A 25,110-nucleotide genomic window follows, 5' to 3' on the forward strand; every position below is an offset into this window, starting at 1 on the left:
GCGCGTGCGCTTTTTGCTCGTGGCTCAGCGGCCGGCGCAGGCACCGCACCGGGATCGATCCTTATTGTATTTTATTCTGTTCTTTGCGCTCGCTCTCGGCGATCGTCTCTCCGACACAACACTCATTTTTTCTAACGAGCCCGTTACATCTCCGTTTTTAAGCTATGCCAATATGATAACTCTACACCATAGCCCTCCGGCGAAGTTTTTTGATGTTTTGTTTTGTTCTGTGAACGTGTGTTTGAATAAATAGTTTTATTTACATAATTTATTGAATAATAAGTTACGGAAACCGGCAAACATTATGCATATCGATTATTTTGTGATTTTTATTTTTCTTTTCAATTTTATTTATCTTGCCAATGGAGCTGCGCCCGATTTAAAGGTAATAAGTTTTATGTTTACGCATGCAGTTATTGCTTTATAATTTGATATAAAAAGTCCCAATTTATTTTATGGGTTTGTGATTATTTCCAGCATTATACAATAAACTAATTTCGTATTAGTATAATGAAGACGTTAAGCATTTACTCTACGTCATAATGATACTCAAGGGGTTAAATACAATAAACATAAGTCTAACTACCTGTACCTGTCTAATGGTTCGAAGGCAATAATTTTTTTTTAATTTATTTTATACATAATCAATTATTATTGTGTTTCATTTTTATTTTTTTATCAAAATATTTTTTATCTAAGCAATTACAAACAAAAATTAGTTGATTATGTTTATGTTGTAGAAAGTTACATAAATAATATCTAATGTCTATTTTTTAATGCACCGAGTTTACCCAGTTTGACCAATTTTAAATATGAAGCATGTACTTAAGTACTCGCAGTTACCCAGTGTTACGGAAAACATACCAAATTAAAATTCAAATAAAAATCCGATATTTTTTATTTTTTTACTGATTTATAAAAAAGGCTTTGTCCAGAAGGACAACTAGCTAGTAGAAACTTAAGCTATTTATTTTTCTACTTCTTTTTCTTCTATACGTTATCTCCTTCAGTTCCTACAGTCTAATTTTTTAGAAATCAGCAGAAATGTCATCAAATATGGCCAACTGACATAAAAATATTTTTAGTCTGTGAACTAGTGATGCGACAAAACCTCTCGTTAATCGCGAAGTGAAATGTTGTAGTACTTGCGTATCATCGCCGGGTGATCGTCAAAATACTAAAAATATGCAACAAAGTCGCAACATTGAATGTGAACTGATTATGAAATTTTCGAGAACAGGAAACAAACTGTATGCACAGATGTAATCAAAAAGCACACTGGACAGTAAAACAATCAATGATATCCGTAAAGTTATTAAACTTCTGTTGCTTGCTGCGTGATTGGTGGATTTTGACATATCTGTCAATGTCATGTCAAAAATAACCAATCATGCAGCATTTGGACCTCGCGTCTACGTATTGCCATCTGGCGGATTTTTCAATCGCGAAAACCCTCATTGAAAGAAGTTTTTTATTTTCTTAAAAATAAACAATGGAACAATACGTAAGCATAATTGCATAAAAAAGTAAAATAATTTCGTTTAAATAAAACCGACTAAAAATTAAACTGACTCCGAAAAAGTAAACACTAAAAGTAGAAAAATAAATTTACGTTATCTCCAATATTGTCGAAGTTATCGCTGGAAAACTAAGCAAAGTATCGTATATTTTTTATTTAAAATTAATCAGTAATCGGAATAAGTGAATACTTAAAATAATATCGATTAAATTTACAGATTATTGTCTATGACTCACAGGTTACGGCACTGATGTGTCAGAGACAAGTCATAGACAATATGGAGATAACACATGATTTTAAACGTCAAGTCAATTTGACAATGTCACAAATTTTCATCGTCCACGTATTTTGCTAAAATAATTTGTTTCAAAGATTGATTTCAAACTTGTATAAACGTGAAAATAAAGTTGGTTTCATGGGCTTGTTAAATAGTGTGTATGATATTATGAACACGTAAGTGATTATGGTGTAATTGTGTATGAAAGTGTTTGTTTACATCTCTGCTGGATTCTAAAAAATCAAGGTATAGTCGAGGAGGAATTTAGCAATAAGTATACCTTCCCCGATCAAAATCTAGCGTTAAGATAAGAGCTAGATTTTTTGAAAAAGTAAGAACTCACATTTTGAAAAAAGTTTACTCCTAACTATTTTAATGGTCCTACTTCTGGCTGCGCGAATTTGTACACTCTAGGCTACTATACCTATTATTTTGTATTAATTACAATTAATGACAAATTACTTACACAATACTTAAGGTGGCTTGTAACTTACCTATTATGTATCTACCACTAACTGAATACATACTCGTACATAAAAAGCACTAATCTAACAAAATAGTATCAATGAAATATCATCATTTATCCAAACAGGTTTGCTCCCGCTAAAATCAAACTTATCGATAATATCGTGATATTATTTATACTTAAGCCGGTAACCAACTAACCAAGAGGTAGTACCTACTTAAAGTTTGCAATAAATTGAAAACATACAAATTCCTGAATCTTCCCTACATTACCGCCTTTCCAATTTTATCTCGAAAACCGTCCTCTCCCTGACTTATCTGGAAAAGATCGCTTCTTAGCAATAAGTCTGCCTAAATTGACCCATTTTAATTTTGTACTTATTTCTTTAGAGTACCTACCTACCTACCTATCTACTTAACTACTATCAACCTAATCTACATAGTACCAACAAGCGAAATCTCGTTTACATACCTACCTACTGCCCAGTGTCCGTGCCCATGATACTTGTCTTTAAAACCGAACTCCGGCAATTTCAGTCGAATTTTTTTTTTCCTTTTCTATTCTGCTACTTGGCAATCTGTTTCCGTAAAACACCCAATCATCTGTCTGATTTCAATCCGGTTCTTAAATCGTTCAGTAAAAGACTAGTCCAGAGAATCATGTCTTCTTTCACTGCGTATCTTTTCGCTACGTTTTGAATACTATGTCTCTTCAGTCTAGAAAAGTGAAGACTGCCAGTTTCAGCCGGAGATTAAAATAAAACTTATGTCTTAATATTATTGAATTTATGCCAGCCATGGACAAAAAATACCAACATCTACCCGTAGGTAATGCATGTGGCAGCGTCCCCAACAAGTCTCTGGAAATGCTGGAAAATGGCAACAACAGTACCTACGTGTGCATTATCGGAAAGGTATTAATAAATAATTATGCCTTGTTCAAGTACTTACCAAAAGGACATTGTCAGAAACCGCCTAAAAAACCGCCCAAAAACATTAACCCATCATAATTATTTTCTAATTTTTTTAATACATTAAGCACCCTTTCATTCTAATGGACACTTAAGCATTGAAAAATTAAATAAATAAGTATTTTAACGTTTATTCTATAATACTATTACAACTTCCGGACGTTTTGGTGCGTGGCATGGTCTAAAACCTATCAAGTTCCNGGTAGTAATATGTCAAAATTGTTGGTTCTTAGGCGAACAATGTATGGAGAACGAACATTGTCCTTTGGCTACATATTGGTCATTTAAAAAACTGGTCTGGATATAGGAGGATATAAAGGCTAATTTGAATATTTTAATATCGTTCTACAGTATTTCATTGGCAATGCAAGCGGAACTTTAAGTATACTAACATTATCAAAGACTTGGTATTATCTATTTGATTTATTGATCAAACAACTTCGGGTTAGTCATTTGGTGCTTATCCTCTGACGTCTGATACAACAATTTACCATTCCAATATTGATCCAACCTTTAAATATTGTGAATAATTTTATCTTCGCTTTTATTTTGATTTTATGCCTGCCACTCTCAAGTGATTATCGCGTTTTCCAGAGGATATGAAGATTTATCATACCAATCATGCATATAGGTACAATGCTTTAATTATAAAATAATTTATCATAATATAGAAATATTCATTTCACTAAGAGAAAACTTGCATCTAACGACAGGCAATGCATAGGCTCTCGATCGGCTACGAATTGAATTTAAATGCATTACTCGTATTAAAATACAATCGAGCTCGTTTATAAGGGAAAATAATCATAAGCAAAGGATTTAAAGTCTCCTCAAGTGCATAAAACGCCTTTTGAATAGTTCAAGGTATCTGGATAAAAGCTATTTTGCAATTTCTGCCATTTACATAGCTTCGACACTAAACCACCTGACTTTATTAAACACCGTTAAGCTTCAAAATCATTAATTATTTTCAATAAAACCTAGCGCTAGTTTAATTACCTAGAATTCTAGATGAATACATTTAAACACATGGACACCATAAAAAACCACTCCGCACATGCCGCATGACTTGGCCGCATCTGTTTGTAATTAAGACAAATCAAAGGACTAAAATGCAGATTTATGGATTTGCTTTTAATAGAGTGATACTTGATAGAGTCAAAAGATCTTGCTACTTTTTGACGTGATTGAGAATCGAATTGATGTTCATTTCGAAGGCCGGCTGTGGTTAGACTTCAGACTCCTGATTACAATGCTGATAAAATGGCACTACTTTATTCTTCTGCCACTTCTTCTCAATGGCAGGGCATAATAATATGATGTCCCGAAAACCTCTTCCTTCCTAGGTTGCCCTACCTCCTGGTAGGGCAACCTATTTTTGGAACCTGACTAAAGTGCCATAGAGGCCTGGGCTGCGATGCGAGCCGCGATGAGCTTTTATCGATTTTACGCGATAAGTCAATTTGTCATCTAAAATCATTGATACGATTTTGTCACGGCGCGCATCCTAGCTCGGCTGAAAAGGGCCTACATACAAAGGTTTTTTACATTTTAATTAAAAATGTTGTGTTGAACAGGCCACCTCACAAAACAATGGGACGTGCTACATCCGCGTGTCGACCTGCGAAGCCAATGTGGCCAGCAACAAGAGGCCGGTCTGCGGGACTGACGGCAGAACGTACGCCTCGCGATGTGCGCTGCTGAAGGTGCAGTGCGCGGGCGAACCCGTGACGATCGCGCACAAAGGGGCTTGTGTTGGTAAGTGCTATACAGGCTGTTGATATCAATCCTCGCCATATTTATTTAGGTGATCTATTATGACTTCTATAAACGCATTTTCCACAAAAAAAAAATTACAAACGAAAGTGGAATTTTTAGCAAATATTTTCTGTGGCTGCAATACGTTTACACTGCGGCACCATAGTGTTACGCGAATCCTTGCTTATCATATCGGATAGCCTACTGAAGGAAGCCACGTAAAGTAGTTAGTGTAAATAGGTATTTTTCTTTGACTAACTAAAGTTAAAGTTAGTTTTAAATTTTTTTCGAAGTAATTTTTTTTACTGATTTGTGATCAGAATAAGCTATACTTTTTTAAACAACTTCCTAAATATGGTGAGGATTGAAATCAACACCCTGTATTATCGGGTACGGATCGTATTTGCCATGAAAATAGTTGACTAGCTAATAAGAAGAAAGATAGCCGGTTCCTCTGTGGTTGAGGATTCCTGGTAAAGTTCCCTTCCCTTAGGCCTGATCATCACTTTCCATCGGGTAATACAGGCCAGGAGCTTCCTCGTTGTGGATAAAAAAAAAGAACAACAAAATTAAATGGGGTCTTACAAGTGTTTTATAATTGGGAAAGCTCGTGCACATCGGATTTAAAAAAGGCCTGCATTAAACCAGGAATGATTAATTAATTGACTACGAGTATCATTATGGGATAATTTTAATATGTGTAGGTACAGTTGCAATTACACATAATAATAAGGAATTCTCGTAGGTAACTATAACAAACTTATTAAACTGTTGACATCTTCTAATTGGTTTCAACGGAAAACACCACTGAACTGTCATCTTAGATATTATCGTAAAGTACAGCGAAGATATCTCGACAAGGAAATGTAGCGATGACTTACACAATGAAATACTGTTCCAGAAGACTGGTGTTAATAATGAAACACATCTTTGTCCATGCGTAGCTTTGTGATCGGCGAATCCACATGTCTGCAGCTACTTTGCCCTTAGTAACAAGTGCGAGTTATTTACGAGATAGATCTATTTGATTGGCCATTCTTTGATTTCCATTCATTGACGTTTTATTGAGTCTATTGCCCTATGCAGCCAAGCCGGCAACTAGGTAACTACGTACATTTATACTTACTCTACCCCTTTCTTCCATTTTATTTATAGGAACTTAGCCTAAAGCACTTTTCACGATTAAATTATGCGAATTATAAGCATTCCATTTATCTCCCATAACAAGAATAATAGCTTCTTCCGACATTCTAAAGGGCCTACTACCTAATCTTCGCTCATATTTATTCGTGCTGCTACGCAAAAACAACTCTGGTGGTCCGTTATTATGAGTGATATAAATGACTCCGTGACTAATTTTATAAATGCAGTCGACAAAACTAGCTTTGTATCATAAATACTTGTGACACTGATGAATGATTTATGGCCTTCTGGTCAATTGACGTGCATGATTGCGCCGCTCTCAACGCCTGGATGGGTTGGCTCTGGCTTCCCTGTATAATGAAACAAAATAAAAACTATTAAAAAGTACTCATTAAAATTAAGCTCCTCTAATTATATTTGATACAAGTCTACGATTAAATTCGTAGCGGATCCAACGACAGTTCAAATTTGCCCGAGGGACTTTAATTTTACTGATTGGATTTTTTGTGGTTAACGCTATGGATCCTGGCTACAGCGATATAAAAAGACTGGCCCTCCCCTTTTCTCTCTTTAAACTAATACTTTTTGACGAGCTGGTAAAAAGCCTTGGGGGGATTTCCACAAGACCGGTCCAACGCAGCCCGCATCCAGGCGTTTTCTGTACCCTAATCAGGTCATTGATCTATCGAACTTTTAGTTACATTTGCTTCCGATTCTCAACATTGACAACGAAAGGAAGTAAACTCTTAGTTACATTCACTTCTGACAACATTGACAAGTAACTTGGAACTCTTCGTCACCAGAAGGCCCATCCTCGTGTGTCTTCGCGTTGCGTTACGCGTTGAACGCACCAGCCGATCGGCGAGCACCCTTCGTGCCCAGGTGTCGGGCTGACGGCACCTACGCGGCGGTGCAGTGCGCCCCCGCCGGCGCTGCAGCCGGCTGCTGGTGCGTCTCCCCTGATGGGAAACCCCTTCCGTACACCGTCGTCAGGAATGGCAGGCCGGACTGCACTAGAACGGGTAAGAAAACACACCTGCCTACTTTTAGTTTACGACGCCAGATGTAAATATCTGCTGCGTATCCATGAATGGTCAGTAACTTCAGGATGTGAAGGTATCTCGGGTGGGTGTTCCAAGAAGTTTATCTAAAACTGAATGAGAAAAGACAGAGCTGTCAACAATAAAGCTCGTATCCATCTCTGTGCTGGATTCCTGCTGGAGTGGTTAATTCCAACTACGAGTAGTAGCGTAGATAATATTTATCTACTTACTCTAAATTGCCTTTTGCATTTGACTTGCTATTCACATAAAGGGTGGGCAAATAATGATGATGATGTCCTGTTGATTCTAGAATGTTTTCTGGTTTGCAAGTTCGCTTAATGTTCCTGCTTAGTTCAACGCTTCACACTTATGGGAATGATACGAACATAAACAGCATCCCGAAACCTATTAATTCAGAATGTTCAAATATTATACTATATTCCCCGAAGTTTACATGCTTGTTTACAATTTAGGTCAGTTTATTTACAAACAGAATGGTTGCATTGACACGAATATTTGTTTTGCTGTTTTGCTATAAGCTGCGACTTTTACGCAAGGGCGAACATTATGCTGTACTTCTTGTGTCAGAATAAAGCGTACATCATCCTAAAGGAAGATTTTAGAATACAAATACAACAAAAACAGCCATAAGTGAGTCATTATGCGCAATACTTTATTATAATGTTTTTAAAAAGCGGGTGCTTCATCTTTCGCACCCGGATTCGAACATCTGCTTTACCTAACTCGAGGTGTAAATAACTGAAAATACTTTAGACTTCGTTTGTAAACAGTGGTACCAGATGAAATCTGATGTTTACGTTTAACCTAGAGGCGCCCAATGAGCATCGTTACTCAGAGCAGAAGTACTTACATAGATATATAATTGAGTACCTCGCACATGCTAGCGAAATTTTACGATGCAACGTCTTCATCCAGCCAAAAGTAGGTACCCACGTTTCTCGTGCCTTAAAATACTGTGAACATTTAAAAAGATCTAGAAGATTCCTATTCACTCGTATCTTGAAGACTCAAAGATTTAAGAAATCATTTAATAAGTTACGTTTAAAGAATAACTAATATGTACATACTATCTCACCAACTCTACAGTTTGAAAGTCCATAAAACGCAGCTAATGAATACCGAGGAAATCCCGGGGCAAAGTTAAACTGTCATTGGACCTTCAATGTGATTAATCTTACACTGATATAAAGCCACATGGCTCTCGACTCTCGAGTGAGTCATAATGTTAGACAAGTAGATAGTAAATCATTTGCTTTGTATAGGTACTCCTAAGATAGAGCAATAGGTTATTTATAATGTTATGGTCCTAGGCTTTCAGATAAATCACTACGTTTTACGAATACACACTTGTTTTTTTTTATTAAAAACAAGAATTTCGAAAAATAGGCAACGGGTACAAATAAAAGTTTCTCTACCACATTCGACAAATTACTGGAAACCAGGCTCGTACACTTTTGGGGCTTGCGCGAAAAATGTTTACTAAATTTGTTTACGCAAATCATCAGAAGCAGAGCTTTTGGTGAGAGAGTGTGTGTGTAAAGTACTAACTCTCGTTTGTCTTCAACGAGTAGTCCTAAAGTAATTAATTTACATAACTACTTACATTCAATTAACAATACTGTAGTACTATCTGGTTTGGCAATATGATGTACTTCGGCGAATCATCTTAGCCCATGACTAATCCACAAACCTGTCGCACATAATAAGGAAAATTATCCTGATCATTACTCAATTAAATTAAAAATAGACAATAATTCAAGACAAAAAAATGCACACCACAGTCTGCAAGCTAACGGTAAAAAAATATCGAAAGTAATAGAAGAAATATCGTTTTCAGGATACTTGTTTGGCCCAGCCAGCTGCTTAAATAGTACTTATAACAGAAAGGGAACTATGAGTTTGTTTAGCTATCACCGTATTTTTCCTCCTTTTCCTCTGCTAGCTCTTACTCGTATGTTTCCTATATTGGACTCTTAGATTGACTTCCATGGGCTTATTAAGGTGGAATAAGTTCACCTGGTGATATCCCGCATCGCTAGTGCACGTCACCACTAGGAACTAGGAACGGGGTCCCAATCTGTTCCCGTATGCGCAATGCATGTAAACAAGAGGGTCAGGGGCCCGCGGAGGCGGAAGGCGGCAATCTAACCTGTTTACTAGACAGGTGCCTATTATCGAATCAGACGACATTGATGCCAGCATGCTCCAATAGCTTTGGTCCCGAATGTCCTGATCTAAAGTAACAGGGAATATTGAAGGGAAAGCAAACAGGTGTGATTTATAAACCGAGTAAGCGATTGTTTTCAGATTAAAATACTACAAAAAGATTAAATTGAAAAGTAGAGTTTCATTATTCAGGTTTAGTAAAATATTTGCACATGACAGACTTAGTAAGATGCCATCAATTTAATCTCCCTTCTGCAGAGTTCCTTTGAAATTATTTATGTTTCAGTAACATTATCGCCTGAAGTTGTGTATTTTCACAGTGTAAATAAGTAGGTACAGCTCTTCAATAAAGCAAGATGCAATATCGTAGTGTAGTGTAACGACAGTCTTACCTGTCTAACGATACGACCACCATCGTAAGTTTTGGTAACAAAGACCTTATCAGCAATTCTACGGCTTTCCTCGCGACCATAATGTGGGTCAATGCAGCCATTTGTACAGTGGATGTTTCTACTTGGTAACAATACTATGCCTGTTGCACTGCATCGGTTCCGTTACCGCCATTGTTCTGGAGCGCGGACCAGGTCACCCTGCAGACGAAGGGTCGACCTACGCAGGGCGTTGCCCTGGCCTAATCATGTGCTTCCTCAAAACCACGCTACTTCATCTCCACTAACACTCCATTTATTTGGGTTATCGTTCATCAGATCAATTGGAACTTTTAACTTCCACAATTTCAGACTCATCAAACATTAAACACCCAGACCGCTTTAATGTATTTTTGCGCAAGTGTTTACTATAGTTTTTCTTTGCAGTAGCACTGCGAGTTAAACATCGTCATGATGAATCATCGTGTTCTTAAAACTCTATCTAAATAAAGTCTAGACGCAGGAAATTCTTGCCTGATTAATACTGCAAAAATTTCGATAGACTCGTTCGAATTTTTCGATCGTAGCATGAATCAGTTCGAAATAGGGTGTTTGCTTAGTAAGGACGAGGTTTTGTTTATAAAAATAAACCCAGGTAGGCTGACTGAAAGTCATTGAGTTTTTTGGTCCTTGACCCTGCATTTAAATATGTCAAACGAAGTTAATTAAAAATGATTTATGTTAAGTGCAACATGAGTATTTTGATTTGAATCTTAGGTAAATGGGGCCTATTATTTTAAACCTAAATGTGCATAAATTATATTTTTAATTATCAATATTATGACCTGCGGTTGCGAATGCAAATATAAATGTTTAAAATAAAATATTGCCGAGTATAGGAACACGCATCGACTTCACATTGCACCGGTAGAGTTTAGAATGTCGCTCTATATTACAAGCCTTTAATTATATAGTTTCTGGTTCTACTGTCTGTCTGCTGGTAATCAAATCTTGCATTTGAACCGTAGCTCGTACGTAACTTGAACGACAACGCAATAAGTATCTTGGTGACAAAGTGGTCGTTTAAAAGAGTCCAAAGTTAAACAAGTTAAGTTTTAAGTCAAGTTAAGATTATTGTGGCTTTTTGAAGCATGTTTTACCATGCTTTAAAAAGCCACAATAATCTTAACTTTTAAAGCATGTTTTACCATGCTTTAAAAAGCCACAATAATCTTAACTTGACTTAAAACTTAACTTGTTTAACTTTGATAAAGTCATTTTTTGTATTTGCAAAAGCATAACAAATGAAATCACAAATTGACATCGAACCAAGAATAGCCTAACCATATTCACTTAGCATTCCAGTTGGGTGCCCACATCGTCCGTCGCATTGGTAATGTACCTACAAATGTAGGTAGGTACCGTAACTGGGAATATGAAATGGCGCCATTGAACTAACCTTCTTGGAATAAGCTAGTTACTTTTTAATATTGACTTTATAGGCATGCACCTGATCCTTGCATTGTATGGCGATTGTTTCAACTCTCCAATGACTCAGATTCAATAGAGTTTGAGTAACTTTCATTAACGATGTTTGTTGGGTCGGAATACGAAAAAGGATATTGAATAAATGGGCCAATTATATCCTAAAGGTAAATCTAAGAAAAATAATTTTTTTAGAAAATCTGAAATACTTTGACTATTCGAGTTTTTGAAGCATTTACATTATCAGCAGTGAATTAACAAGCTTTGCAACGACCAAGAGGAAGCTTTTAAAAATTTATCTTCCATACAGAAAATTAAGCTGCCTTATCACAGGTCTATCTCCATGTAGAGCTACGGTATAAATTAGAAAAGGCTTATTATAACTTTAATTACGCTTGCACTTAACTAGCATAAATCCATTTGGTTAACATATTAAAATCAACAGACGGTAATTGAAAATCGTGTACGGCTCTCGGATATCAATAGCTAATTCATCTTGTGACACAGCCAGCTGACGCACGCACATTGCGTACCAACTTGATGGGCCAGCCCTTCATAGGCTGTGCAAAAATGCTCAGACGCAGATTTTTTTGGACAAATCATATGGTTGGTAGCCTCAGAAATTTAATGCAAAGGACTCTCAAACAAGAGCTGCCGTACACGCGACCCAGTTTCACCTGTATTCAGGACAGAACTGCCAAGCAAATAAGGCCGAAATCCCCAGAGCATATGAGGATAATAACCGGCCAATAGCTTCACACATGACTTTCCGTATTTTCCTATGCTGCGTCATGGGCCTGTATGCACACAGCCTTAGGTACTCCGGCGCCTGCGACCAATCAAGCATTTATGGCCACTCGTGGTGACCCGCTTGCATGGAATCTGCTACACTCTCTTTAATTACATTTTGACGTCTTGGCATGGTATAACTAGGGACTAATTGGACTTCCCATTTATAGACTGGACTACATAAATCTTTCAATGATATGATAATATATTAAACGAATAATCGAACTAGGTCTCGTATTGCGTAGGCACAACTACGTGTAAGTTACCCATGTTGTGGCGATCAAACACATGAAAGTCGAAAGCTATTACGACAATATTTTGTATGATCGTGTTGTTTTGCCAATGGGAATCGCATCGAGCGATTTCAATAGTGTCGGAAATAATCTATTATGTTGACGTTCACAAAATATGGATAGAGTCAGTGAATCCGAATGCTATATTCACACTTTGTCAGCCGTGGAATACGATACGAAACGAGACGATCCTTTGGGTGCGTATGAGACGGTTTCTAAGAACCAGCGGTGCGTCTCAGACTGCTCGACGCCGGAACACAATGGGCCCGTGTTTTTTTTTGTCTCTGTTAAAAGCAAAGAGAACCCGTCTCAGCCATCGGGTGATAGAAAAAACGTTCCAGACATCATCCGAGCGCTTTGTTGGCCGATCTTCCCGCGCCTTTGAAGTTTTATATTTAGCCCGTATACCTGTGCTACGGCTTTAATGAAGTCGTTAAGAAAGAGTTAAAAGAACGAGCAGCATTTGTAATCGCCTGTTTATTAGCGTTGTTACAGTTAACTTGCTGATCGCAAATTAGCCGGACAAAACAACGTGTCTTGTAGATATACTCAGCTCTACCACTGCTTACATGAATACAGAGAAGGATTAAGTTATTCAAAATGTTTATTGGAACTAGTGTATCAGACTCATATTCCTCGAAGAGATTACGGAAAGATAAGTTACGTGACATTAATGTGGTATTTTATTTAACCACTGGATATACTTCAGTAAATAATACGGTTGGTTTCTCCTGGTTCGTTTACTCCTATGAACTTTTTACCTATAATTTTCAATTAGTAAATCAAGGTTTGAGAAGTTCTTAATTGGTTATAGAAGTGCAAAAGTGTTATAATTGCAAATCACACTGCCCATTAAGGTTTCTTTAACGCGGACCATCCTGGGCAATTTCTCTTGAAAGTTCGTTCACGCTTTTAGTGCGTATCATCATAGTGAGACAGGTAACACCCTCGACAGGCGCCAAAGCGTCTGGGTACGAGTGACCAAACGTTAATCGTTTTAAAGCAAACCGAAACGAATCTTCATCTCGCCATAAAACGTTGTGTGCGTACTTAACGGCTTATTTCATTTTAAACTGGAAACTTTATTGTAATAATAATAAATATGACGGCGATATTTTTAACCTTTAATCGACTCCAGATGACTTTTTAACTGCATTCGATTAAATATTTTATTGGATAAATTAAGTGGTAATTAATGGGCATTACATTAATGGCATTAGTGATTTTATTATGCGATGTGTTTTTTTTGTTGTGGGTGACCTTGGTCGTAGTTAGGTGTTCTGTGGTGGGTTTTATCTACTGCATCGGCTAAATGGTTAGTACTAAATCGCTGCGGATACCTAGGTAGACCGCGTCGCGATCGTTACCGGTTTTTGTATCGGCTAATGGTGCTGTGTGCATCACTTTTGGACCGGTTGGGCAGACGGACGCCCGCACCCCCCGCGCCCTGCAGGACAAGAGCCATAGCGTAGCTAGTGACAGTAGTCGAAAACCCTAAAATGTAGAGCGCTAACCTAAAACATTACAATGGATGGACTTGCTAAATTCGTGAAAAAATAATTTCCTTCGCTTTCGTTACTAATTCGCATTCAGTACCTATAGCTCAAAGGCTCGTAACGTAAAGGTAGGTAAAGTAAACACAAATTGTGACATAATTTTATAAAAGGTTAAAATATGCCACATCAAACTCAAGTTAACTAATCCTATCATCTACTTAGATACTTCTGCTTTCTGAGAGATCATATAGCTTCAACATTAAAACCTGCATTCACAAAGAACTGCACTATATCACCATCTGATCTTAACTACTCTGTGACGGCATTCTGTGAAAATAAATCTCAACCGACACGCACACTACCTCGCGTCGAACATAATTTACGAAGACACCCGTGATATGCATCCAATACGAAGGTAATGAGCGTGTTAACTCCCTAATTAGAAGCCTGCACTCAAGCTCAACACTAATTACTCTAATAAATAGCCATTTAACAACTGTTAATACACTATTTATTCTAAATAACGCTGTTAAAACGTCGAGTGGGTGTTTTATGTGATAATTTGTATAGATGATGGATGGAGTGGACCAGTCCCCCTACGGTTTGCATAAGCTATGTAAAGGCTTATCAAACAATGAACACTCATTTGCGTTATTTGTTAAGTGTGAGTGTTAATATTTGCTGCGCGTTTTACTGCACAAATTGAATTAAGTAATAGCAAGTTAAGAACTTAAGAGCTACGTGGCTAAACAATAGGGTATATTTTTTACTCGTACATTTAACATTTTTAATTCATGTAGAGCTCTTAGATATTGGTAGATTAAGTACCACCATCTGTTATAGCTCGCTTATTAAGTTAACTGGAATTCCCAAACATGAAAGAGCATGTTGATAAAATCAGACGCGGCTCCGATTCTGCATCTGAGCCACTGAGCTCTTTGTTTACTTATCAGTAAATCAACTTATAATGTGAATTAAATTTGCAGGTAAATCCCACACAAGACGGCGTTCCTCGGTACGAGGTCAACGGAATAAAAGAAGTGAGTAACCATAACCGTCCTTTTAGTTAATAAAACTTAGAACGCGGAACAGATACCTCGGTCACCTGATACCTCGAGTTTATTGTGTCTGTAAAATAGCGAGACATGTCGCGGGACGTTAAGAGACTGTTACGTTACGATCCATTACGGAGCTCCGAGTCGGCCATAAACGGTGTTCTGTCCGATTGTTCGCTGATAAAATCGGCACAAAGATACTCGAGATTCGTGCCGTACTAGCTATCTATCGATCATGAAAGTTAGCCAACTTTCGCCGCGTCGATCCCGGAAACGCGAATGTTTGCTATCCATATTGAATGTCCCCGTCCTTAGAGCGCGTTTCGAACAGGCGGCTAACCTCGTTTTGTTACTATGATGCAGATCGGTAATCCTGTTTCGAGCATCAATCAAATAGATTAGACAGGCAAACAGCGTGGTGTGCTAAATTATACTAGGCTTTTAATGTCCTGAACCGAATAATTCTAGCAATTAAACCAGGTTATAAACTGAAGGAACTCTATCCACAATCTATCGTTAGAAATATTTTTGCTTGGCAAATCACCTTCTACTTAGATACCCTCCACTTTGTAGTATAAGGAGCCACTTAGGAATGAATTCTACATTCTACATATCACACGCAGGTTGTACCAGAACTGATCGCGCCTTGTTCAACGGGAATCTGATAAAGATCTTCAGCGGGGAGTACGAGCGGGCGAGGCCTGGCACCACCGGATCCGAACCGAGGGAAGTCGCCGACTGGAAGTTCCGAGAGCTAGACCGGGACAAGAGTGATGCCCTGCAGAAGTCCGAGTATAGAGGCCTGAGGCGTCTCATCAAAAAGGTTGGTTCTTAATCTTAGAAGAATTATGCACTCTTCTACGAAATGTTCTGGAAAGATGTGGCTTATTAAAAAAAGGTTCATACAATTCCTTCGATATCTTTGTCACGTCCACTCAGATCACTACATCCCAATTTATACACATAACACATTGACTTTAGAAACTTAACATAGCCAACTTTATAGACAACGGTGCTGCTTATATCCCTTTGTCTAACTTGAGCTATCTACGACTACGGCTAAAAAGCGAAACGACCGTTTAAAAATAGATTTTACTTAGCGCCTTCGTCTCACACGTTTCAGCGGAATCTTATAATAGATGCAAAGAATAGATGCGTATTTCTGTAAAGATCGAACACTACGCTCTCGCGCCATAATGTTGAGTCGAAAGATGAGGATTCGGTTCTATTCGTTCATCCACAGCTGAAATACTTAGACTCCGCTTAATGCAAAAACTACTCAACCCTCTATATTCGTGTATTCTTTTTTGGAGAAGTAATAGCACACAGATGATGGCCTCATCATGGGTGGCGACCACGGGCTGGAAGACGTAGCGTGGCCAGGCCTCCTACTAGGTGGACCGACGATCTGGTAAAGGTCGCGGGAAGAGCCTGGATGCGGGCAGCGCAGGACCGTTCATTGTGGAAAACCTTGGGGGAGGCATTTGTCCAGCAGTGGACGTCATTTGGCTGAAACGAACGAACGAACGATGGCCTCATCACTTCACGTCAATTTAATTACAAAGTCATCAATTGATCCGCACTGCGGCAAATGCAACCCTTTTCAACCTAGAGAAAAACATTTTTCATTGCTTTTGAAAGTTATGTTATTTCAGTAAAGTTCAAAGTGGCATCAATTCTGCCGCTACCATGGCAGCACCAAAAATGCATTGACTAACCAACCATAACTGGTGTTTTTTGTATGGCGTTTATTTGATATACTTTTGACGTTTGTTAAAGTTAAAGTAAGATGCAACCCAGCCTTAAGTTTAAGGCTGGGTTGCACCATCTTACTTTGACTTTGACAAACGTAAAAAATCTGTCAAACTCCATACAAAATGCACCGGTTATCGTCATAGTTACGGTCAAAGTTGAGTGGTGCAACCCAGCCTAAGTGTTTCATAGTAGTGACCTCACCAGGTAGTGAAACCGAAGCGCTGCGCCCGCGCTTGGGCGCGCGGTTGCGACGGCGACGGCGACGGGGAGATCGCGCACGAGGAGTGGGTCGCTTGCTTGTTGGCTACCCCCGAGCCGCCTGCACCGGACTGTGAGTACCTTGATGATCCGATGCTAGCCTGCAAGGCTGCAAGCAACGCACACTTAACTCATAACATCACTTGCGTTTTTAACTATCGATTTGATCTAATGTACAACTTTGGACTGCTGCAAGAGAAACCTTATGAATGATGAGACACATTGCTCACAGAAATATTTGTCTTATTGTGATCACCTTATTATAATACTAGCGGATTAGACTCCTTCAGACAATAGCACGGCTCTTTAAAATACTTTACCACAGACTCTACCAAAGATAACTCCGCGGTCTTTGTAAAGTCGGTCACAAAAACATAGTTTAGAATGCTGTTCGAATAAAAAAATAAATTATACTCGTGCTAGGATACATACCTACATAGATAACTTCTAGTACTTCTATTATTCGATCTACAGAGGGTATAGAGATATAAATATAGAGTCAAACAATTGCTTGAGATTATTATCTTCCGCGTCGGTAACCGTACAATGCGATGTTGTGCGAGTGACCTAAAAGATGCATTAATCGAACGGCGAACATGCGCCTATGCACAATGAACACTGAAAGTAGGATATTATGTACACACCTCTATCTACCTAATATCATGCACAAAATGTAGTGTATTCAACAAGAACAATAGCCAAGTAGGTAGGTAAGTAAAATCTATCTTGTGACTCTATCTTTTATCCATCAAAGTTTGGACTTGAAAGTCAAACGCCTATGGATAGTATCTAACTAAATAATAGTTTATTTGTCTCTAGAAACTGACTATGTAGGTACCTAAGTACGATAGTGTCTTCCGCGACAAATGAAACGTCTATCCAAGGAGCCCGTGATCTGATAATAAACAAAATGTAATAGACGAATCTTGTGAACCATGTTTTTAGCACGGCGCGGTGAAGACAAGATGGGAAGATTTATTTAAAAATGTTTATTCTCTGAATACGTGTTCCACTTAACGAAGGCGGAACAGACGCTATACGTTTAGTAAGTTGTCAAACTCGAAATAGAATTCCGAGATCAATAACATAGCTAAATTAAATACAGATCTGGTATAACGGTTAGGCACATTTCACTTTCGTCTTGGCTTGTCGTGTGAGCACTACGTTGATGTTTAATTTGCATGCTAATATAAAATGCTAAAGTGTGTGAAAACATAATAATAATATATAGTCTCTCTCCGTTTCTTCATGTCGTTGAACGCAGACGAGGACAGCGGTCCCGAAGCGGAGCCCGACTATAACGAGGAAGAACCGCCGCCAGACCCCAGCGCAGGTGACTTTCTATTCTTCATTCGACTATTATTGGGTCTATATATTATTATTAACTAATACCAAAAACCTGCATTTTGATACTCACTAACACTTTAATATCCTCTGTCTCCTAAATTCTCTAACTGCGCACTCTTCGAGACAGAAACGATTGGACACGTTATTCCACATTTCTCTATTGAATGCGACGTTTCAGTTTTATGAACTAATTTATGTTTGCTATTAAATCCACATCATTGCTGATTGGTTGAGAACTGGACGCGTTTTTAGAGGGTAATCTAATTAGGAATGTGAACACAACTTTTAATACCTACCAACATGTTCCATATTTTTAGGTAGAGTCAATAAAATAGACTTGTTATAGAAATCTATTTTTACAAGGCTATTGCTCTCATGGACACAATTACCTATTCATATTCATAAGTAGAACATCCTGTAGAACTGCGTCCGGCGTTCAATCGGTCACCCTGTACAGCCACTAATCAGCGCGCTGCAAAAATAACCTCATATGTCAAGAAACTGCTTCGCAGGCCGACGTTTTATTTTATAGGCTAGTGAACGGCAAATTCCTTGAATTTCTATTCAAGCCAATATTCATGATGCCGTACCTATATGGAGTTGATTTTAATTATCATCTCATCTGTCAGTAGGTACGTCCTGGAATCAGCGCTGGTCTTAGTGTTTTACCATATCAAGATCTTTTGGCGCCACTTTGTCAAGGCCGTTGAAGCGTGGTTGAAGCATCCAATGGAGACTAGATCCATTGCATCTAGTCGATACTGCTGAGAGTGCATACAAAATTGGTTTATGCACATGAATGTAACTGTAACATACCTAATACTTCCTATAAATCTACTACGAGTAGGTAGTAGTCCGAGACATTCGGTTACACCTAACCTTTTCTGCCTCAGATTAATAATTTAATTCCTGTTGTTGGAGGGAATAAGGTTATTGCCATCGTCGTGGTGTTAATATTTTTTTTTTATCCCAGTGTTGCCAGGCATTGTGAGGAACTCTTTCGCCCCGGACGGGCCTGACGCGGAGGCGAGGCGCGAAGACGAAGTCAACGACTGCATCACCGACCGCCAGGCTGTTTTGGATGAACAGGTGCCAATAAACGTTGCTACTATATCTTGGAATGGCACGTGGTAAAGGCGAACTAAATTGTCAGCTTTTCCTGATTCAAACCTAAGTTTGATTAAGTACTGATTTTCAACTAAATATGAAAGTACTAACCGTATGTAACTGTTTGTGGAAGTACCCACCTTGGTGCGGACGCTACAAATTAGCTAACTTTGCCTACCTCTTTCTCTTCTTATGAAACTGAATGCCTGTTGGTAGTAGGGAACCACATAACAAATGATGTTTAAAGTCGAGCTAAGTACAGAATTTTATAGAGAAGTTGCTTACTTAATACTTTTTATGGATGGTGCGAATGAGAATATTTGTAAAGGACTGACATAAACCTAACCCAGCAACACTACAATGTAACTACTACTACCTACCTACTTCTAGTGGCTGATGCGTGATTTGATGTTATGCTATGCTATCCCCTCTTCCATTTATTTGCAGGTGGTTTTAGTGTCTTGTGTTTATGTCCTTTGACTAAGCGAATGTTTACTGTTGCCTAGCGATTGTATTTATGTAATAGCACTTAACTTGTTTGTTGGGACGTAACAAAATACAACAAAATAAACGTTTATATCCTTAAGAAGGAAATGAGTGTGCTGAAAGATTTAATTATGTGTAGAGCAAATGTTTTGTTGTGTAATGTGTTTTGCCTTATTTATAACATAACAGTAACTAAAAATGTAACTTTATTACCTTTTAAATCTTCCATTTGTTATTGACGAAGGTATTCTTGACCACCAGAAAGCGGGCGGAGCGGTTCTCTACGTGCCGGAATGTACTGGTGACGGTCGGTACGCCCGTGCCCAGTGCTACCGGTCCACTGGCTACTGCTGGTGCGTCCACCAGGACACTGGCAAGCCGATCCCGGGGTCTTCGGTGAAGGACCGCAGGCCGGACTGCGATGCCACACCGCAACACGTCAGCCCCATGAGAGGTGAGCCTTAGTAGAAGAAAAGTAAGGATGTTCAGATGGTCGAGCGTAGAGATTCTAAATAGTTACATAGGGACTATAGAAGGAAACGAAGTAGCAAATGAACTCGCCAGAGATGGAGCCCATAACCCTCAAATCGGCGTAAAACCGTTCTGTGGCATCACCAAACAACGAGCCACCACGCTACTAACCGCCCTCTGCAAACAAGAGGCTATTGAGTGGTGGAAGTCTACATCGGGACAAAAACACTCAAACGCACTCATTCAGGGATATAGCAACAAAGTAACTGTTAAAGTTCAAAAGATACAAAGCTTGTGCAGTGACTAGAATACTAACCGGCCACTGCAAACTAAACAAACACAAATCAAACATGAACATGACCGAAGAAACTCTGCGCAGATTCTGCCATACAGAAGAAGAAACGGCCATGCATGTTCTCTGCTCATGCGGCCCGCTTATAAGCAAAAGAAGTATCCATCTCGGGCGACACATCATGCACCCGGATGAGAGCTATCTGCTAAGATATCAAGCTGCAAAGAATCTGGAAATTTATAGACTCAACGGGACTAAGCAGTGAACTCTAAACACAAGGGCTGCCACAATAGATCAAACCTGGTCGAGCTGGCGCAAATGAAGGTCCAAAAACCAATAATAATAATGCATAGGGACGGTTTAATGAATATTAAGTGTAGTCTCTTCATGCGCCTAAGAATATACGCGCAGCCATCTGCTTCTGCACTTAGCCATAGACTTAATGCATCGCTTACCTTCCTTGTTGTGTGCATAAGTCAGTTCTCCAACCATTCTATCCATGAGTCAGGACAGTAAATGATAACCGTCACCGTATTCTATGCAGCCATGTATGTACACTTAACCATCAGTAAAACCCAACCAAAAGCTAAATTAGTCTCTCTAGCCGTCATTACACACGCAACAAAATAAATCAAACAAAGAAGAAGGTGTAGCTCGAAGCTGAGGATAGAATATGAGCATATTTTTTCACTGCCGCTGAAACAGCAGTAAGTTTCCCAGTAAACAAGCAACAAGTGACAAAACTGTGTCTGTGGAATAACTGTGGGTAGTGTAAGAATCGATGAGTGCGTCAAACAACAGTGTCATTGTCACAGTGTCAGATTTTGAATACCTGTTGCGCATTCTTGTCCGTTCAGCTACCAGGCTCTCATAAACACCGAGGACTGTGTTTGACATTTACTCCGTTTATGATGAACTGTAAGGCTTTGTAATAGGGGTTGAAATATTGGTGCTCCCGAAAGCTATGGATCAATAACGCGAATGAAGGGGTTCCTATGCCCCTGACCAATGAGAAACGACAAGGGCGGGGACAAGTGACTAACAGGTGGTTGACACGTGGTTTGGGCATAAATGCGCATGTGTCAACGCCGGGGGTAGTGGCAAAAGCCTACAAAAGTACCAGGGCCGCATGAAATGTGAGGAGTTATTTTGCTTGGTGATTCAGCACCCTCTATCTGATGGTTTGATAACTTCGTTGTCAGCAAAGCAATTGCACGAAGGTTCGCTATTTATTGTTTCGCTTTAGGTTAAATAAGGTTAATTAAATCGGAAGGTTTTAGTACGTTCATGGGGCGCTTCGGTAGCTGTCAGCCGGCAGTACAGTCAAGATAAATACTTGTTACACTTAGGTACCATGTAGCTTAGATAAGTAAGGGTGGATTCGACCAAACAAGAGTAAATATTAATCTCAGAATAAATCGTCAGTTTTGACATATTTTCCATACTGAAACTGTCAATGTGCCATGGCAGTTATACGAGGAGTTATTCTCGGAAAAAAGATTGGTCGAATCGGGCCTAAGTCACATTTTATAAATAGATAGATTAGGTATTTTATTTGCAGGCAGAAACTAAGTAAGAAAGCTTCTAAATTATTTGTTTCGAAGGTGTTCTGTCTTTGTAGAGGACATAAAATAGTAGGTAACAAGGTTAGTAAAAATTCGCATTTTATGTATGAGAATTGAGATTTGACGACGGTCAAGAAAACTTCGAACTCCTCCTATGTTCTTCTGATTGAATTTCGTTGCGGGTCCAATTTCAGCTTAACTTTCCCCCGGTACAAGTTTATCTTTTACTGATTGGGTTTTTATTGGCGGCCAAGCTGTAGATCCTGGCTACACTGGAGTTGCATTGAGTCCAGAAAAACGAATGAAAATTTAACATGGAGAAAATTCATGATCAATCCGTTAATCGTTATTTTCACCCGGAAAATATTTTTCATTTTGTTATTTTTTCATTGAGAATATTGTATTATTCGATGCTTACTGTACTTTTGACACAAGGCTCCCACTGCCCCTTACCATCGCCTACGTAATCAATTCATCCGAACTTTTGACCAATCAGCAACCACCTATAAAAAAGGTAGTCGCTTGGTCTAACCACCAATGGGCATGTGCATCCGTCATAGGTGGTGGAAAATGCCTACAAAAGTACCAGGACCACATGAGACATGAGGAGTCATTTAGTAATTTTGAGCTTTTGAGCCATGCCATCTAGCTAACGACTTGTTAACTGCGATGTTAACGGAACACCAATTTGCTTTCAATAACAATGCAAGAGCATGCTATTTCAAAAGCATTGCTTTTTAAGCATCCATAAAAACAAAAAATTGACTTAGTCAAGTTGGATTTCAGGTATTTCTATATATATAAAAGAAAGTCGTGTTAGTTACTCCACTTATAACTCAAGAACGGCTGAACCGATTTAGCTGAAAATTGTCAGGGAGGTAGTTTAGAGCCAGGAGAAGGACATAGGATACATTTTATCCCGTTCGAAATTAAAAAAAAAGTCTGCTTATTTATTGCCATTAAGGCGGAACAAAGTTCGCCGGGTCAGCTAGTTTTAATTAAAAATAAAAGCCGTTCTAAAGAAATTAGATAGGAAACAATGCTGTTTTGGAAATATCACTCCGACAAGTGGTGCCATCATTGTTAATTACTTAGGTGAAAACTAATTGTAGGCTCCGATCGATATTTTGAACAACAAAATACAGAAACGAAGTACTACTATTTATAAAAGTTTGAATTATTTCTTCATTGATTTGTTTTTTAAACTCTTAATTTTGAACTTGTCGAGTGTTGATGTAAAATAGACGTTTACGGCATTTGTTTTAATTAAAATATCTGACTAAAATATTATCTACCTACCTACATCATGATAGGCATAAACTCTGAAGTAATTTTATTATAAGTGATAATATTTAATATTTTTCAGGATGTCCTGAAAAGACGAAGTTTCTACGCGACCTGCGGAGTTTTTTCACTACCAAGATGACAGCTTCTACCAACGGAACAGGCCCAGGGTGAGAACATGCTTAATAATTAAGACACTCATCAAATTAGTGATTGTGATTTATGTGGGACAAGCCAAGCAAAAATCTATAAATAGTTAGTGATACAGATGCGAAGGAATGATTTGTGTACCCTGCTGTTTCCAAGGCATAGTGGAACCCATTTTAAGATTTTGTTTAAAAAAGTCTACCCATACTGTGTCAATTGCCAATTTGGTCTAAATTATTGATATCGCTAACTCACCTCGTTAAAAATAAAAACAAGATCCTCTGTAGTTGTACTTGCCGCTTCTATCTCCGATCTATCCGTCATTCCACCAGATGCAACCCAACTTCTCCACTCCATTCTTGGTAAAAACTGACTCCTTAATATCATCCTCAGGGAAATGGTGAAGTGGGGTGCCTCAATCGAAGAGCAGGCTGCAACATGGACCTTCGTGATGCTAGACAAGGACAAAAACAAGGCTCTGGAGAGGCGAGAGTGGAAGGCCTTCCACCAGCTCATATCCAACGTGGACCAGTTGAGGCGCTGCGGCCGCAAGCTGCCACGATACTGCGACGTGAACCACGACACCAAGATCAGCATCACAGAGTGGATGGCTTGTTTGGAGGTCACGCAGGCTGCACAGGGGCACACGAGTAAGTAGTTTTCAATCGTCATGGTTTTGTGCGGTATGATTTATCCAGCGATTTGAAAAGGGTTGACATCACCAATCAATTAACTTTGGACAGCGCAAAACGCAGTTTTAGTATACTTTTGTATGGCAATGCAAACATAGGACGTCACTCATTTGGCAACTAGGAATTAAATTGATTCTAGAAAATTGATAAGTGGTGTCAACTACCCAATTTTATTATTGATGAATGATTTTGATATGATGATGATTGATACTTAATTAACCGATTTCGGTATTACTGAATCGATACCAGTCAATGAGGAAATTTAAAATGTGTCAATAAAGGTAACTCACATTTCGACCTTACTGATAAATGTACACTCGACAGCAAATAAATCGCACCACCCGCGACAAGCACTTTCAAACGTATGCATCCCCACTTCACACCAATATTGGTACCATTCTGAAGCCTAGTTCTAAACTTCATTTCATTATAGGAAAGGTTTTTACCCCAAAAATGTTTCTTTAGAAGGATCCAGAGTCACTTCTTCAAAAAATAGATAGTTACGCTTGAGCCAACTTTTATGGCTATAAAACTGTTAAGTTGGGATTAATCGCTATCCATCTGTTAAAGAGGACACGTGTGATCATTATTTGGTTTTATAACCATAAAAATTGGTCTAATTGATCCCAAAGGTGAGCCCAAAGTGAGGTCTTTTTTCAAGTCACATTCATGGTATATGTTAATCATTTATTAAGAAATTAAATGTGTTTTTCTTTAAGGATATTTATTGGGCTTTCAAATAACACCAATATTGTTGGGGCACCATTATTGTGTCAAAAGAAAATCTTTAAAGTTCGCGTCGCGGGTGGTGCGATTTATTTGCTGTCGAGTGTATATTATTATCTAATTTGTGTTGT

At 38.6% G+C, this 25,110-nt stretch overlaps 1 protein-coding gene across 4 annotated transcripts in view; it reads left to right on the top strand.

Annotated features, from left to right (window-relative positions):
* The window catches only part of magu (SPARC related modular calcium binding-like protein magu), a 26,633-nt gene continuing 1,523 nt past the window's right edge, over positions 1–25,110 (top strand). Inside the window, exons 1-11 of one of the 4 annotated variants that reach the window (XM_028321495.1) lie at positions 1–385; positions 4,810–4,990; positions 6,937–7,155; positions 14,781–14,834; positions 15,473–15,672; positions 16,809–16,935; positions 18,094–18,195; positions 19,183–19,298; positions 20,064–20,256; positions 23,497–23,584; positions 23,955–24,211. In XM_028321495.1, the coding sequence (XP_028177296.1) occupies positions 305–385; positions 4,810–4,990; positions 6,937–7,155; positions 14,781–14,834; positions 15,473–15,672; positions 16,809–16,935; positions 18,094–18,195; positions 19,183–19,298; positions 20,064–20,256; positions 23,497–23,584; positions 23,955–24,211 (1,618 nt within the window). In that variant the 5' untranslated portion in view covers positions 1–304. The remainder of the gene's footprint in view (positions 386–4,809; positions 4,991–6,936; positions 7,156–14,780; positions 14,835–15,472; positions 15,673–16,808; positions 16,936–18,093; positions 18,196–19,182; positions 19,299–20,063; positions 20,257–23,496; positions 23,585–23,954; positions 24,212–25,110) is intronic. The other 3 variants (XM_028321496.1, XM_028321498.1, XM_028321499.1) reach the window with 3 other exon arrangements.

This window comes from Ostrinia furnacalis, unplaced genomic scaffold (assembly GCF_004193835.3).
Source record: "Ostrinia furnacalis isolate ACB-3 unplaced genomic scaffold, ASM419383v2 OfSCF7532, whole genome shotgun sequence".
Lineage (NCBI taxonomy): Eukaryota > Metazoa > Arthropoda > Insecta > Lepidoptera > Crambidae > Ostrinia > Ostrinia furnacalis.